We start from the raw sequence: 18,977 nt of genomic DNA on the forward strand, positions 1-18,977 counted from the left end.
GTGAAAGAGCAAAACAAATCTCTTCATATATTTTTAAAAAAAAATCATGCAAATACTTGGGGATTGAAACCAGGAGTCTTGGATTACAGTTCACAAAACCAAGTACCATGTCTCTCCCTAGTTGAACAATACACCAAAGTTTCAGAACTGAAGAAAATGTGGTTGGGGAACAAGGGTCCCTTGTCTCTTAAACAAATAACAGTTTATCAAATTTTGGTTTCGACTAAACAAAAAACCACGAAAAACAACAGATAACTTCTACACCGCATGAGCTCCGACTGATCTCTGGATAATCACAAACTGCAAGCTCGTAAAAATTATCTTTGTCATGCTTCTTTACAAATCGAATACAGCAAATATTAGATATACCACCGTGGCACTAGTTACCTTGCAATGCCACGGCAGGAAAAAAAATAGTTAAATTCAAGACAAAATGAAGTATGGTTAGCGAATCAGTTAAGAAAATAGTTCAAGTTTTTTCGATCCAGTTTTTTTGAGTAGTTATCTATGACGAGGATGTTACCGAGTTTTGGATCTTTGTTCCAAATTCATTTTCTGCCACGGCTCTTGCTGAGAGACTGGCGCGCCAAGAGTTTTCGACCAGGAGTTAGATGGTCATCCTGCAAATTGTGCCAGGTGATAAAGTAGTTTCCCACAAATACGAGGATGATGACATAGAGAGGCCTGGCTAAGACAGGCTCAAGGGTACATATAATTTTCAGAATCCAGTTTTAACAAGCTAAAAAATCAAATCACTAACGCAGGCAAATGAAGAAGGTGAAGTAAATCGCACAAACCTTATCACCAATTTCTATTTCCACATCCTATCATTTGAGAAATGGATTTGTAATTTCTCGAAATTTTTACAGGTTATATAAATAGATGGGGCAACAGAAGCAGACCAAAAATAGGATATTCGAATCACAAACCTTATACATGGAAGCTGCTGATTCCGACTCCACCATTTGGACCGGAATGTGTCCTTCTGCTTGGAAAGTATCCAAAGCATCTAAAGTCAGCTCCCAACCACAAAGCGCTAAAGAAACAACAGTGGAACTAGAGCCACTGCTGCTACCACACCCTGCTGCCGCAACATCACCATTCACCCAAGGACAGAAGTAATTATGATGCTTAATTGGATCAAATTCAATGGCTTCATCATAGTTACTTTCGCCATTGGGAGGCCCTACCAACGATCCAAATAACAAAAATACCTTGTTACTACGGTTGAGCTAATACTGACATAAAGGTTCCTATAATCAGCGATATAATATAAAAAGTAAGCAATTGATAATTGAAGCATATCAAGAACTGGCTTTGGTGCAACCATTCACAAGCACGATGCAGAAGATCGGAATCATACAACACACACAGAAGAGTATCCAGAAAGTGGAACTTACCATCCGCAATCACATTTTTTTTTCAAACTTGGCTGCCTTAAAATGTGAAGATAATGGATTCTATTATCAACAGAATCCTACAAAAATCCGATCAATATATTACCCCTGCAGCAGTAAAATGACGTTCATCAAAAGCCTAACAACATACCTGTCTCACTTGCAACCAAATATCCAGATTCAACATATCCACCATCATCAATTGTCTTGGCAGCCTGAGTAACTTCTTCCTTGGATGCTTCAAACCCAGAGCATAAAATGGCATTGCAAGAAACAGAAGGATGAGGACTGTTCTGATGGGGATTGGCCCTCATGCTACTGGTCTTTTCACCACTCTCAACAGATTCTGCCTTGGCCGAGCCGATAATTTTGGAGCCACTATCCGCCCTTCCTATAGACCGAGACATCAGATCCTGACTGTCACCATGAGGATCCTCGCGATCCATTTCCTCGGGTACAAAATCACCCATTACCCCAGGATCTGGAGCAAATTCCCCTGTCTGACCCTGGGCATCTGTTATCTCAGCAACAGGTTCTGCATCAGCGACAATGCCATCAGTTCGATAGACAGAAGCATCGGTTCCATGAATTTCAGCTTCATGGCTAGCACCCATTCCAACACTTCCTCCACTAATTCCAAAGCTGGGACCATCTCTCCCTTGTGCAGTAGCAGTATCCGCATTCACGACTTCTTCTTCGTTTGTGCTGCTAACACCCATTTCACCAGCACTTCTGACAACAGCTGGGCAAGTACTCTGCTGTGCTTGATTACTATAGTTCAATTCAGATGTCTCGATGGGATCTGTGTTCTTGACCGTAGATGTAGAAGGCAAATGTATGTCGTCGAAGTCTCCTGGAAAGTTCTCGACACTTTCCATAGAATCATTATCTGCACTATGATAGATGGTGTCCATTGCAATAACAGAGGAGACATGTGTTGAATCTCTAGTGGATGGATTACCAATTAACTGATCGTGTCCAAGATCAAAAAAATCATCTTTAGGAGCATAATCGCCGAAATCAAAACCAAACAACTGGCTAGGACCAGCACCAGAAGAAACTTTTGTGTATGATGACAGGCGGGGCTCAACGATATCGGAGTCACGAAAACGCTTTGAAGGGCCAGCAGAGTACTGTTTACCGTCATTGACTTCATCACCATCACGGTCGATCACAGTTCCTTCTATGCTATCTGCCTGTTGCATAAATAATGGTGGAATGTCAACTGTGCTTCCACCTTCATCTATGTTCCGCTTGCGAGAACTGGGACCACGTGATTCATATGAGGCAGCATGATCTCCAACCTCACTGCTAGAGGGTTGAACGATCAATAACTCTCTGCCTATATGCACATTTTGGTATTGATTAGACACAACGGCCACGTTCAGCCGTGAAGATGACACCCCAGCTGATATAGTGAGATTCAGATCTACTCTGATATTTGACAATGATTTTCCTTCACCAGTTTCAGCTTCATCAGGGTCCTCTGCATGCTCTTTTCTGGTACCATCTGCAGCAACCCATCCACTAATGCCACTCGCTGCACTTATTCCACGCGTCAGTGCCATCTTCTTGCTGGTTTCATGAACATCAATATTATTGGGAACATAACAAGCAGGACGTGAGATAGTGAGGAAGTCCCAAATTCTAACTGTTGCACCACATAAGCTACAATCCAACAAAGGGGCTCTCGATAGACCTTTAGACTTGTTAACAGTCATTTCATTTATGGTGTTATCCTTTTTTGAGGAAGAACACAATGCTTTCTTTCCACGGACAGGATCACGAGGAGGACCGTGATATATTGATGGACCAATTGAGCATCCATTTCTAGCTGATTGAGCAGAATGTTCTTCACAATCCTGAACATTTGGAAGCCACCTCGGTTCCCATCCACACAGGCTTATCAACTTCTGAGCCTACAATATTAGTATAATGTCAATCAAAGGCCATTTGTCAGGAAGAGCGTAAAAACAAAAAACCCTAAAACTCCATTCGTTAATTACTCGAGAGTATGTGAAAAAATCTTCTCTGGAGTTATCAGTTCCTAATAAAATCTCCAACTTAATGCCAGATTCACTGCCTGAAAACAGGGACTGGGCCATTAATCGATCAATTTCTGGGCCCCTTGATGCCTGCATTTGCACAATCGCAGATACAGCCACAACAGGAAGTGAGGTAAACTGGAGTAATCCATCACAACGGTCCTTGTAACCACCAATAAGTGCTGATGGTGGAGTTGGCGGGAACTGCACTAAACTATCTGCACAGCAGTTTCCTGTCCATGGACAAGTAATTTTATGCCCTTCATCAAGTCTCTTGGCAAATTCTTCCCCAGCACCATCAGCTACCACAGAAGACAAAAACATGAGTAGAGCAATGTGTAACTAACAGCAACAAAAAAAACCTTGTTTCTGGTCAAAGAAGCAACCAAAGCCTGCTAAAGATGATGATGAGTTGCTAAGAAATATAACAAGCAATGCAGAACAAGAATCTCACTAATTAATATAATTCATATAATAACAAAACTTGGGTCAAAAATATAAGCATAAAAGTCCATCCCTCATCCTCATAGTAGTTTTGCAGGCCATTGGAATCTTGAAACTATATTGTCAAGGGAAACACAAAGAAATTCAATGATACAAACCAAAAGACAAGCCAATTTGGTGCAAAAATAAAAATAAAATTACTATCTTCAGGACAACCAACACCAGACAATGCCTGGCATTTCAGGAATTATATAGACAGTTGATAATTACCAGAAAATTTAGGCCTAAATATATTATATTCCGGAGGCTAATGAATATTATTAGCTGGTGACAACAGCCAAATAAGGGATGTATCCCCTCTTCATCAACAAGGGACCTCCTAGAATAAAAATAAACCTTTCCAAGTCATGGAATTTTCTATGTATATGACAAATATGCAGAACACCAAGGCATTAGCTTACCTTTCTAAAAAAAGTTAAATAACAAATAGTAATGCCTATGAAATCTTGATTGCTCGATTTAGGGAGATTTAGTATGGAAACTCATGTTAAAATGGAAAGCAATTTGAGTATAGGCCAAGTTCCACAGTACAATTCACAACTTAATTTAAAGAGAAAAAAGGGGGGGTTCAGCTACACCTTAACAAGTGTACAGGTTCTTAGTGATCAGAAATAAATTTTAAGCTGTAAATAAGCAGCAGTGCTTCAGTACTCAGTTGAGCGTCAAGTTTGCTTAGCTTCACTCTTTTCAGCCAATTTTAGCAGTCTTCTATTCCACTTAGATCGGATACAGCACGCCAGGACTCCAATATCATTTACAGCAGCACGGTACCAACCAGCATACGGATTATAAATATGCCAGGGGAACCTTAATAGCTGCAAGATGGAGACTGAGAGGTTTATAGGAACTGGGAAAACCCATAAAAGTTTAAAAATCTTGTCCAATGAACAAACTACACCCAACTGAATTTCCTCCACGATGACTTTTTGACTGGTTTGAACCCTGAGAGTCGGTTATACATCTAAGAGAGTAGCCAAAATGACTGAGTAGCTCGTAGATGTAGAATAGCCAAAATGACTGAGTAGCTCCATGGTCACAGAAAACTGATTCCCCAAATTGTGAGAATAATTTCATCTAAGAACTTGCATAATAAATCAACAAATATTACATTGATCAAATACTTCTCCTTTTTCCCCTTCTTCGTCTTTTTTTTTTTGTGGGGAGGGGCACAATGCAGCCCGTAGACTTATGAATTTTCAATATGTATAGTATAATTGGACTTGGCAGACACAAGTGCAATATCTAATCAGTGATGGAACTTCTACGATTCAGATTTAAAATCATCAAATTGTTTAAAAACTTTCTCAAATGAATCCTCGGACTTCATAATTTACTTGAACCTGGTCTACTACCAACAACAGAAGCTAAATAACAATCTAAAATCTTGCATATTTGAGGCATGTACATAGTCAAAATCTAACATCATGAATCACCTTGAGAAGGAGTCCAGGTAGTTGATGAAACAAACTTCAAAATTGCACCACAAGATTCACATTCAATTTTATCAACTCCTGCACTCACCCAGCCTCTTCGGGCGCAGGCCAGTGAACCAGCAGCCTGATCAAGGTTACAAAGAAAATGACAGGTATAAAAGATGGAGTATAGAAAAAATAGGCTAGCAAAAGGAAAACTATACATGGAGAAGACCGCAATAAATGGAATTTGATGGGAGTGTGCTTATTTTCCTTCCGTCCCAATAATTTTAGTCTGCCAGATTCACTAGAAATTAGTATCTTTTTGTGACCCAAACCCAGGCATAGTTGGACTACATGTGTAGATCATCCTACTTCCAAAGTAATAATTACTGCAAATGTATCTAATATTTTCCACATTGACCAAAACAAAGTCGCTTGACTTTCCACACACTAACCAGTATCCTCACTAGATTTGGCAACCAAGCCAACAATCTATCCCTACTTTGATCTCTCTTTTTGAGACCGCATAGTTTCCAACTTACACGAATGAAACAGTAGGCTGAGGAAACAATACTCGTAAAATCATTCTGACATATAATTGCTGATTTCTTATACTCACTACAATGTATCCTGTGGTTGTATCCAAAATTGTGTCTAGTTCAACTCGTCTTGAAGGTAAACAATCATCACCTCAACAATGTAGTAATGTAAGTAAGCAGAAATGTTGGAAAATCTATCATGTTAGCTTTTTATAATTAATCATGATGATCCTATTTACGTTAGGATTGTTATTTGATTTATTTCAGTTTACGGTCACGTATCTTACAGCCTATGTAAAAGTTCTCTCTTTTATCATTTACACATCAAGAATATATTGTGAATTAACAAAGAAATATATATTTTTTCACTTATTAAATCAATAAACATACATCAGTTTATGTACAAGTATATCACCCTTAAAGATAAGGAAAATATCCTAACCAAGAATAAATTACGGCTACAATAAAATCCCTACAAGTTACGTATTATAATCAATCTAATCCCATAAAATCAGTATCAATATTCTTTCCAACAAATCCATATATTGACACTCCCCCTCAAGTTGGTGAATGGATGTCGTCATTCCAAGCTTGATAACCATATGTTGGAAGGTGTTACTCGGTTGCCTTTTTGTAAGAATATCTGCCAATTGATCTTTCGATGAGATTCATAGTGTACAAATCAGTCCTTTATCCAACTTCTTCTTTATAAAGTGTTTCGAACTGGCAAAAGTTTCCACGTAGTCAATGCCATAGGTCTGAGTATATCCTTCCGAACCAATTGAGCCTTGTATCTTTCCACTTAACCATCTGACTTGTATTTAACAGTGAACACCCATTTACATCCAACCATTTTCTTCCCTTTAGGCATCTCAACCAAATCCCATGTTTTAGTTCATTCCATCGCTTCCATTTCTACTTTTATGGCATTCTCCCACTTCTCATTTCCTAATGCTTCAATTAAATTTCTGGGAACGAGAATGGAGTGAAGATTGGTAAGAAAGGCTTTACGGTTTTGTGCTAAATTCTGGTAGGATAGGAAAGCATACATGATTGAACCATAGCTCGAATAGGAGAAGATAGAACATTCTTGACTAAAGTGTCAAGTTTTGGCCTTCTGGTATAAACTTGTAGTGGCTGCGTAAAATCTTGAGTCCTCCGTTCCTTTATCGTTTCGTTAGGGTTTGGATTATCAATGAATGCTGATGGCTTAGTGATGGGATAGATAGGTTAGGAAATTCAAAGGAAAACTTTTCATGTTCTCTAGTTTGCCCCTATTGTGTGGATGAATGTGAACAAATGCAACACTGCCGAAGATTCTTGGAATCAAATTGTTTAAGGAAGTTGGGAAAGAATTTAGTGAGAGTTTCTAAAGGGCTTTTAAAATCAAGGACTTTTGTTGGAAGTCGGTTTATGAGATAAGATGATGTGAGGACAACTATTCCCCATAATTGCTTGGGAACATTTTTGTTAAACAAGGATGCCCTCAAGACATCAAGAAGGTGGCCAATTTTCCGTTCAGCCACCCAATTTTGTTTGGGGGTATGAACACAAGAAGATTCATGAATAATCCCTTGTTTTTGGAAGAAAGGTGAAAGAGTTTGATTGAAATAGTCCCTGGCATTATTGGATCAAAATTTTTTTATTCCAACTTCAAATTGAGTTTTGACCACGTTATAGATATTTTGAAAAATGTTGCTGACATCAGACTTATTTTTCATGAGATATATCCAAGTCACTCGGCTGCGGTCATCGATAAAAAGCACAAATCATCTTGCCCCAAAAACATTAGGTACATTTGAAGGTCCCCAAATGTCGCTATGGATAAGAGAAAATGGAACAAAAATCCTTGTTTTACAGATTGGAAAAGAGGAACACTTGCGTTTAGCAAGCTCACATTCAGTACAGTGAAAATTCTTAACTAAAGACTCATTAACCAACGATGCAAACATAAATTTCAGAACATGAATTGACAAGCGCACGGTTTTGTGCGCTTCGTTGCTGCAAGTGGGGCGATCGCTTGGGCGTTTCAAGAAGCCGCACAAATTCTTTTTTAGTCTACCAAGTCCAGTGTATTTTCGCCCCAGTCCAGCATTTAAATTAAAGCCCATCCCATTTAGATACTCAAAATTTCTGCGCTACGTCCAGTTTACTTTTCTTTCTGCCTCTGCCTCTGCATCTAATCTCTTTCTGCCTCTTCTCTGGCTCGCCGCCGCCGCCGCTGTGTTCCCTTCTCATTTGCTGCCCAAAAATTGGTAAACCCTAATTTTAAGAATTTCTAAAAAAATTTAAATTTGTTTTTTTTAATAATATAATAGGTGATTTGTATTTATATTTCAATATTTAAACATGTCAAACACAACAATTCCATCAAATCGAAAGGACATTGCTTGAAATTATGCAACACTTCCGGATCCTAAAAATCCAAATATTGTATGTTGTTTTTGTGGTAAAATAACAAACGGTGGAATTTATCGTCAGAAGCTACATTTAGTTGGAAGCTATAGAAATGTGAAAGCTTGTCCGAAATGTCCGAAGCATGTTAAAGAAGAAATTAAAGAGTTCGTGCAAAAAAAGATTGTTTTGAAGAATCAAATGGATGATATTCTTCATTAAGATGATATTGTTGATTTGGAAGAAGATAAAGATGAGGATGATATTCAAACTAAAAGGAAAGGGAAACGACCAATGTCCGGCCCTACGTTGCAGGGTAAAAAGTGTAAACAAGCAGGGCCTATTGATCTTTATTATGTGAAAAATGTAGAAGAAATTGTCAGACAGAGACGTGCGAAAAAGAAAGGCCAATATGATGAAAATAAGAAGAAATTAAGAGAAGACGCGGTTCAGAAATTTGCTACGTGGATGTATGATGCCGGAATTCGTTTTAATGCTGTTAAATATGATTATTTACAACCATGTATTGATGCTATTGGGACTTTTGGACTGGGAATGAAATCTCCATCATATCATGAAGTAAGAGTTAAGTATCTGAAGAAGGAGTTGACAAATACAAACCTGCTTCTCAAATCTCATTAGGAAGATCATATTTATCTACGGTTGTACAATCATGGCAGATGGGTGGACGGATAAAAAATGTAAACTCTTATAAAGTTTTTGGTAAATGGTCCTAAAAGAAGCATATTTGTTGAATCGGTGGATGCTTCAAGTTATTCTCACACTGTTGATAAGATGTATGAGTCATTTTCTCAATTTGTGAATCGAATTGGAGAACAGAATGTGGTTCAGGTTGTAACAGATAATGCAAGTTGCAATGTTAGAGCAGGTAATATTTTAAATTGTAAATTTAATTAAAAATCTGATTTTTTTAATTTTAAAGTAAATTTACTTTATTTTTTCAGGATCGTCTTTTGGAAAACAATTTTCCACACTTGTATTGAACTTCATGTGCAGCTCATTGCTTAGATTTGATGCTTGAGGAAATATTCAAAATTCATAACCTCAAAAAATTGCATGAACGGGCGTTGATGGTGAATGGTTATATTTATAATAGACCACAATTGTTGAGCATGATGAGAGAGTTTACTGGACAGAAAGACATGGTAAGAACTGCAAAGACTCGTTTCGCAACCGTTTTTTTGACTTTAAAGCGGTTTCAAGTTCAACAAGCAAATCTGAGAAAGATGTTTGCATCTGAAAAGTGGGCAAAAAATCGATATTCTAGAGAGGCGTCTGGAAAGCGTGTTGCAAAAGTGATATTGATGTCTTTTTTTTTGGAAAACTACAGTTTTTGCATTAAAAGTTGGTGGCCCATTGCTGAAAGTATTGTGGCTAGTAGACGGTGAAAAAAGGTCCCCAATGGGTTACAACTATGACGCAGTGAACAGAGTCAAAGAAGCTATCGCAGCATCATTTAATAATAATGAAGAGAAATATCGTGGTATTTTTGAAATCATCTACAAAAGATGGAACCATAGTTGTCAAAAGCGCGAGGCACAAAAAAGCGCTCAAGTGTCTTGGGGCTTCAAGCGCAAAGCGAATAGCATGTTTTACGGAAAAAAGCGCAATAAACAAAATATTATTAAAAAAAATCAAAATAAAATAAAAAGTCTTTCAAAACGTGATAGATGAAATATCAAATGTCATTATAATCGTCATCTTCATCTTCATCTTCCAAATCTACATCATCAGCCCCATTACTTGATTTGTATCCATCGGTATCTTCTTCTTCAGTTTCATCATCAATGTTGATCTCTTCTTCATCCACAAGACTAGTTCGAGCTGAAGATTGCTTTCTTTTTGCTGAAGTGGATGATGCTCTTTTTGAAGTAGATGCATTTCGAGATCGAAAATCATATGCACTTTCACCAACCCCAACCGTTTGTGCTACATTACTCCAACGCAAATCATCATCTTCAAAGACAAAATCGTTATCATCATTCTCTTTATCACTGTCATCCAACTTTCCCAACAACCATTCGTAACTATCATCTATTTCCGACAAAGAAATAGGATCAATCTTATCTCGCACGGCATATCTTCGCCTTAACGTTCTGTTGTAATTGACATATACCAAATCATTCAATCATTGTTGAGACAACCTATTTCTTTTTTTAGAATGTATCTGCCAAAAAATTAGAGAGTAAGAAGTTAAGTTCATACTCCATAATATAAAATTTAATATGTATAAAAAAATTTTAACTTACATGTTCAAATACACTCCAATTATATGTTCACAACCTGAAGAAGAGCATGTGAGGTACAAAATCTTCATTGCAAATGTTTTAAATTCAGGTGTTGACGCACCATAAGAAGACCACCAATCAGCTTGAAAGTTGAAACACAAAAAAATATATGATTAATTTTTTTATCATTCAAAGTTTGTATCTATAGATTCTATAATATAAGTAATGTTTAAGAAATAAATGAATATTGCACAAAGTATTATTTACCTGGTGATTTTGAAGCACTTTGTCTGATAGTCATGGGTAAACCAAAAAGTCCTTGTGTTTTTTTGTATTTATCCAATTGATTTGTGATCTTATCTTGTAAATCTTCACCTCGAATCAATCTAACCATGCATTTATACAGATCCTCCAACACTTCATCATTTTTTCTATGTCAGGATTTGAGTAAAAAAACTCAGGATTTAAGAAATATCCAGCCGCATGCAAAGGATGATTGAGTTGAATGTTCCATCTTTTGTCGATGATTTCAATAATACAACGATATTTCTCTTCATTATTATTAAATGATGCAGCGATAGCTTCTTTGACTTTGTCTATTGTGTCATGGATGTAACACATTGGGGACCTTTTTTCACTGTCGACTAGCCGCAATACTTTCAGCAATGGGCCACCAACTTTTAATGCAAAAACTGTAGTTTTCCAAAAAAAAGGCATCAATATCACTTCTGCAACACATTTTCCAGCCGTCTCTCTAGAATATCGACTTTTTGCCGACTTTTCAGATGTAAACATCTTTCTCAGATTTGCTTGTTGAACTTGAAACCGCTTTAAAGTCAAAAAAGCGGTTGCGAAACTAGTCTTTGCAGTTCTTACCATGTCTCTCTGTCCAGTAAACTCTCTCATCATGCTCAACAATTGTGGTCTATTATAAATATAATCATTCACCATCAATGCCCGTTCATGCAATTTTTTGAGGTTAGGAATTATGAATATTTCCTCAAGCATCAAATCTAAGCAATGAGCTGCACATGAAGTCCAATACAAGTGTGAAAAATTGTTTTCCAAAAGACGATCCTGAAAAAATAAAGTAAATTTACTTTAAAAATTAAAAAAATCAGATTTTTAATTAAATTTACAATTTAAAATATTACGTGCTCTAACATTGCAACTTACATTATCTGTTACAACATGAACCACATTCTGTTCTCCAATTCGATTCACAAATTGAGAAAATAAATCATACATCTTATCAACAGTGTGAGAATAACTTGAAGCATCCACCGATTCAACAAATATGCTTGTTTTAGGACCATTTACCAAAAACTTTATAAGAGTTTACATTTTTTAGCCGTCCACCCATCTGCCATAATTGTACAACCGTAGATAAATATGATCTTCCTAATGGGATTTGAGAAGCATGTTTGTATTTGTCAATTCCTTCTTCAGATACTTAACTCTTACTTCATGATATGATGGAGATTTCATTCCCAGTCCAAAAGTCCCAATAGCATCAATACATGGTTGCAAATAATCATATTTAACAGCATTAAAACGAATTCCGGCATCATACATCCACGTAGCAAATTTCTGAACCGCGTCTTCTCTTAATTTCTTCTTATTTTCATCATATTGGCCTTTATTTTTGGCACGTCTCTGTCTGACAATTTCTTCTACATCTTTCACAAAATAAAGATCAATAGGCCCTGCTTGTTTACACTTTTTACCCTGCACCGTAGGGCCGGACATTGGTCGTTTCTCTTTCCTTTTAGTTTGAATATCATCCTCATCTTTATCTTCTTCCAAATCAACAATATCATCTTAATGAAGAATATCATCCATTTGATTCTTAAAAACACTCTTTTTTTGCATGAACTCTTTAATTTCTTCTTTAACATGCTCCGGAAACTTCGGATAAGCTTTCACATTTCTATTGCCCCTAACTAAATGTAGCTTGTGCCGATAAATCCCACCGTTTGTTATTTTACCACAAAAACAACATACAATATTTGGATTTTTAGGATCCGGAAGTGTTGCATAATTCCAAGCAATGTCCTTTCGATTTGATGAAATTGTTGTGTTTGACATATTTAAATATTGAAATATAAATACAAATCACCTACTATATTATTAAAAAACAACACAATTTAAAATTTTTTTAGAAATTCTTAAAATTAGGGTTTACCAATTTTTGGGTAGCAAATGAGAAGTGAACACAACCACGGCGGAGCGGCGGCGGCGAAGCAGAGAAGAGGCAGAAGGAGATTAGACGCCGAGGCAGAGGCAGAATATTAGATGCAGAGGCAAGAGGCAGAAAAGTAAACTGGACGTAGCGCAGAAATTTAAGTACCTAAATGGGCTGGGCTTTAATTTAAATGCTGGACTGAGGCTAAATTACACTGGACTTGGTAGACTAAAAAAAAATTTGTGCGACTTCTTGAAGCGCCCAAGCGATCGCCCCACTTGCAGCAATGAAGCGCACAGAAGCGTGCGCTTCATCAACATGATGCGCTTCGGATTGCCCCGAAGCGCATCAAGCTCGTCTTGCCTCGCTTTGCGCTTAAGCGAGCGAGACGAGCGCTTTTAACAACTATGGATGGAACATTCAACTCCATCATTAGGGATGGCAACTTTCCCCACGGGTTTGGGGCCCCGCGGGGAAAACCCGAAACGGGGATGGGGATCCCCGATTTTTTTGGGTTTGGGTTCGGGTTCGGGTTCGGGGATTTTTTTAAATCTCTGATGTAGTTCGGGGCGGGTATGGGATTACTATCCCCATCCCCGAAATCCCCGAACCCGTCCCGAAAATAATATCAATAATAAAATAATAGTATTATTAGTATTAATAATATAATAATATTATTATTTTTTAAAATATTAATATTAATATTATTATTAATATTATCTCTAATAATAATAGATAATAATAAGTTTTGGTTCGAGAAAATCTCCGAATCCGTGATCGTCTTGTCATATTAATATTTTTGAAACGGGGATGGGGACGGGGATGGGAAGTTGATCCCCGAAGTTTCGGATTTGGGAATTCCCCGAACCCGAAAAAGCGGGGATGGGGGCAGGTATAGGGGTGGGGATGGAATTCGGGGATGGGGATGGGAATGTCAAACCCGCTCCCGCCCCGGCCCATTGCCATCCCTATCCATCATCCTATGCATGCGGCTGGTTATTTCTTAAATCCTGAGTTATTTTACCCAAATCCTGACATAGAAAATGATGAAGAAATGTTGGAGGGTCTGTACAAATGCATAGCTAGATTGGTGCGAGGTGAAGATTTACAAGATAAGATCACAAATCAATTGGATAAATACAAAAAAGCAGAATGACTTTTTGGTTTACCCATGGCAATCAGACAAAGTGCTTCAAAATCACCAGGTAAATAATACTTAGTGCAATATTCATTTATCTCTTAAACATTACTTATAGTATAGAATCTATAGATACAAACTTTGAATTATAAAAAATTTAATCTTATATTTTTTTGTGTTTCAACTTTCAAGCTAATTGGTGGTCTTCTTATGGTGCGTCAACACCTGAATTAAAAACATTTGCAATGAAGATTTTGTACCTCACATGTTCTTCTACAGGTTGTGAACGTAATTGGAGTGTATTTGAACATGTAAGTTAAAAGTTTTTTATACATATTAAATTTTATATTATGGAGTATGAACCTAACTTCTTACTTTCTAACTTTTTGGCAGATACATTCTAAAAAAAGAAATAGGTTGTCTCAACAACATTTGAGTGATTTGGTATATGTCAAATACAACAGAGCGTTGAGGCGAAGATATGCTGTGCGATATAAGATTGATTATATTTCTTTATCAGAAATAGATGATAATAATGAATGGTTGTTAAGAAAGTTGGATGACAGTGATAAAGAGAATGATGATAACGATTTTGTCTTTGAAGATGATGATTTGCGTTGGACTGATGTAGCACAAGCGGTTGGGGTTGGTGAAATTGCATATGACTTTCGATCTCGAAATGCATCTACTTCAAAAGGAGCATCATCATCCACTTCAGCAACAAGAAAGCAATCGTCAGCTCGAACTAGTCTTGTGGATGAAGAAGAGATCAACATTGATGATGAAACTGAAGAAGAAGAAGAAGATACCTATGGATACAAATCAAGTAATGGGGCTGATGACGTAGATTTGGAAGATGAAGATGACGATTATAATGAAATTTGAAACACTTTTTATTTTATTTTGATTTTTTTTATAATATTTTCTTTATTACGCTTTTTCCGTAAAACGTGCGCTTCACTTTGCGCAAGAAGCCCCAAGACACTTGAGCGCTTTTTTGCGTCGAGCGCTTTTGACAACTATGATCCTTGCTGAAAAAATTCTTGTCCAGATTTGGAAGTCTCCCATTCAATTTCAAGCAAGTCGTTTTGGTATGGCCTGATCACCTGCGGTAAGTGCACCAAAGAGAATCCTTTGACAGCTTGAATGGAGGCTTCGACGACCCTGTAGGCCTATTGTCTCCTTCAAAGGGCTGTTGACAGACCGATTATGTCACTAAGGCCGATCCATTTGAGGCATGATCTTCAAGCATACCACTTCTACGGATGATGGAGATGGCTTCGTGTAAGGACGGTAAATCTTCCTTTCCAAAGATCTGTATCCTTACAGGATCAAATTCAATATTAAGCCCTGCAAGGAAATCATAAATCTGTTCTTTTTCAACAAATCTTTTGAGAACAGTAGCATCTGAACTGCATTTCATCTCGATACATTGACAGTGGTCCAACTCTTGCCATAAGCCATGTAACAGATTAGAATATTCAGTTATGGTACGGGTCCCTTGCTTAGTGGCCTAGATTTTGGTGCGGATTTAATAGATCTGGGATGCATCATGAACTTTTGAATATGGTTGCTTGATGGAATCCCATATTTCCTTGACTGTACCAAAGAACACGCATGTATCACTTATTTCTGGAATCATCCAGTTCCACAACCACCACATCACTAGGGAATCTGTTTCATCCCATACTGCAAAGTTCGGGTCTTTTGAATCAGGCCTTGTGCCAAGCACATGGCTCAACTTTCCTCGTCCCTTCAATGTTGTTCAAACAAGTGGCGACAACTTCAAATAATATTTCCATTCAATCGATATGCACCGTGAATATTTTGCAAATCACCCATTGAAACGATGGCTCAATGCTCAGAGGAATGCACGTCGGCTTCGGATTTTTTTCTAGTAATGTTCGCCATAATTGATAGAGCAGAGAATTATAAAATCGGATGATTCTCAAATCAGTCTGATGTTTCTGATACCATGTGAATCAACAGAGAAAAATATATATTTTCACTTATTAGATCAATGAACATACATCGGTTTACATACAAGTATACCACCCTATAAGATAAAAAACTATCTTTTTTTTTTATAGGAAACAATATTTTATTATAATGATATTAAGATTTACAAGAGCGGATAAACAATCCGCAAATTTAAGAAAGATTACAAGATTACACCGCCATTATCACGACCAAACATATTTCCAGTCCCTAACTAAATCCGAGATACGAAGATGTTTATATTCTGGCAATACTATCGACCAACTTGCAACCCTGAATTTTATTTTTTCCCAGACTTCATCCAAGGACTCCGACTTCTCTTCAAATATTCTTGTGTTTCTTTCCAATAATTAAGGAAACTATCATAATTAATAATAAATTGCAGCTACAATAAAATCCTAACGGGATTACAATCAATCTAATCCCATAAACTATGCATCGATATTATTTCCAACAAATCCATATCTTGACATGCACATTTCTAAATCTCCAATTTTCACAAAGTGAGAAGGGAAAAACAGTTAGTTCATTATACGTGGAACCCATAATTGTGCTAAGTTCAACTCATCTGTGAGGTAAGAATTCGTCACCTTGACAATGTAATTATGTAAATAAGCAGAAATATTGGAAAAACTAGCTTGTTAGGTTTGTTGTCATTGATTACAATTATCCTGATTATGTAAGAATCTTTATTTGAATTATTTCATATTATAGTTAAGCATCATAGCCAGTATCGAAGTTTAGTTTTATCATTTACAAATCCATAATGCACATTCCTAAAACCACTTTTTGAAAACGCAAATAAGAAATACTAAATGAAAGGGGAAAACACAGTTGCTTAACTGTATGAAAAAAGTATGACAAAAAGACCGGGACTTTTAATATGCCAACTGCAAGATAGCGAAGCAAGCAAGTGCAAACCTTAGGCTTTCCAAACCAATTAGAAGGTTTGAATGTCGACAGGCGCCTTAGTAGATCACCCCTTTCCCAGGGCCTGCAGGAAGGCTGCGAAGAACCAAGAGCAGAACCACCAGCACTCGTGCTCAAAGATGTGTACACGGGCTGTGAACCTGCACGAGAGAGGGATCCCCCTTTCGAATTCTGCCCTTGATCAAACCAGTCCGTGCTTCCAGCATTAGTAGGAACAGCAGGAGATGATGCCCCTGCAGAACTATTAAAAAAAAGAGCCAAACAAATATAAATTAATGGTGAAGTACGGAAATAATCAATTTGAGAAAGCTAGTAGCTTGCGCTCATAACCTATTCAATAAATTCAATCTCAACCAGAAATCCAGAATAAACAGCCAACTTGTCTCCTCCTTTTCAATAATTCACCATCAATCTCCCCAACATGGACAGATCAGTGCTTTAGGCAAAGGACACACTCCTTCACTCAAGCACATCTGGTATTATTAAGAGACCAATCTAAACACAAATGGTTGAGGAGCGAAATTTCTTGACAAACTATAAGCAAACTTTGAAATCTCATTCCAAATGCGTGTCAAAGTTTGCCTTAACTCAAAAATGACAACAAAGCCACGCCTGATCCTTTTAAGAAATTATGAAGCTTGAAATCATCACCGTATGCATTTAACATCAAGCCCCATTTTGACATTAAACGTTACCCATTTAAGATATCCTGAACACAAGTTGAGAAAAAAAGGTAAACATGAAAATGAAAACTTTTTTCTCAGAAGACAACATTTTATCTGAGTCAACCAAATGGAATTCGTTGCAACTTTAATTGTTGAGAATATAATTGAAAACAAAAAAAAACTAAATTTGCACCAAAACGCAAAAAATCCCACCGACAAAAACCCCATATCTAACTAGATCCAAAGATTACCAAGAAACCAGTCACACACGAGCAAAAAGCTCACACTCTAAAACCACAAATCTTCGAAACAGAACGCACAAAACATCTAAACAGGCCACTCGATCGCCTTCTGAAAAATTAAATAATCGTCCACAACTTATTGAAAAAAACCCGCAAAGCATGATAGACGACTTTGGGAGCAAAAGGGCGAGGTGAGGTCAGTCAAGTAAATTCACCTGGCGGCGGGAGTCGGAGTCGGGGGAGGAGATCTGGGCGGCAACAGCGGGTCACCGGTGGAGCCTATAGCCTCGTCCTTCATAATGTCTCTGTACATACGTATAGCCGTAAGTATATGTGCGTGAGTGTTGTGGGTGTGTGCCTCTCTCCGCTTTGGTTACGTACTGCGAGAAAGAGACCCATAGCAGGGATTCGTGTGTGACAAACATAACCACGGTCCGTTCGAACCGTGACTGTTCAAAAAGGCGATCTTTGGTGTAATCTATTCTTCTGTTATATTTTATTAAAGTTGATTAAAGTCGAGACATGATAGTAACTATCTAAGAATGACGTCAATTTTTTCTTCAAACTTTTTCACTTTTGTTTTTTGTTTTTTTTTTTAAATTTCAACACATACTTTTATTTTTATTTTTTTATTTCAACAATTCAAATATCAATTTAGTATTTTCATAATTTGTCAAATTTCACTTTAGTTCATCGATAATGATAAAAAAGACTGTACACACACGCATCGCGTGTGCAGAGTAACTAATTTTCTTTAATCGTGCCGGTTCGGTTCATGAACTGTCAGATTTAGGTTATTGTTAATCAACTATTACGATTACCATTCAATCATTATAATTGTAAAATAATTTATAATTTCGAATTTTATTTTATTTTTGAAATATCATTTTTAATGCAAAAATTATTTTACAATTACAACAAACTAGTTTGAAACACCATGGCTATGTTTGATAGCCATGATAAGAGAATGATTATTAAATAATCATCTTTTATCTCATGTTTGGTTCATTTTTAATTTAACATGGAGACCCTTGATTATGATTGAAAGCCCTCACTATTTATGTTATTTGTGTGATTAAATATCCTTCCTCAAAGGTGTGATAATGTATAGTTTTTGAATAGTGATAATGATAAGATTGTATATTAACCACAATACACTTGTTTTCTTCAATATAATATGAAAATTAAAATTAGTGAAAATTTAATAATTAATATAATATTTAAATTTTTATTATATTTTTTTATAAATTAATTTCATATATTTTTATTATTTTTA

General features: G+C 36.8%; 1 protein-coding gene across 3 annotated transcripts; it reads right to left on the reverse strand.

The window, feature by feature from the left end:
* Positions 1 to 34: 34 nt before the first annotated feature.
* LOC140964993 (uncharacterized) lies at positions 35 to 18,126 on the reverse strand. 3 transcript variants are annotated; one of them, XM_073425017.1, is made up of 8 exons: positions 17,917 to 18,126; positions 16,786 to 17,035; positions 5,380 to 5,503; positions 3,404 to 3,744; positions 1,549 to 3,316; positions 930 to 1,186; positions 524 to 620; positions 35 to 387 (listed from the first exon to the last, which is right to left on the reverse strand). In XM_073425017.1, exons 1-7 carry the CDS (start codon positions 18,012 to 18,014, stop codon positions 549 to 551), a joined length of 2,910 nt encoding a protein of 969 aa, XP_073281118.1. In that variant the 5' UTR covers positions 18,015 to 18,126; the 3' UTR covers positions 35 to 387; positions 524 to 548. The 3 variants fall into 3 exon arrangements, with proteins under 3 accessions (XP_073281118.1, XP_073281117.1, XP_073281116.1); XM_073425016.1 differs by having other exon boundaries at positions 36 to 300; XM_073425015.1 differs by lacking the exon at positions 35 to 387 and having other exon boundaries at positions 435 to 620.
* Positions 18,127 to 18,977: the final 851 nt, after the last annotated feature.

This window comes from Primulina huaijiensis, chromosome 18, assembly GCF_012295235.1.
Source record: "Primulina huaijiensis isolate GDHJ02 chromosome 18, ASM1229523v2, whole genome shotgun sequence".
In the NCBI taxonomy this organism is placed as follows: Eukaryota; Viridiplantae; Streptophyta; class Magnoliopsida; order Lamiales; family Gesneriaceae; genus Primulina; species Primulina huaijiensis.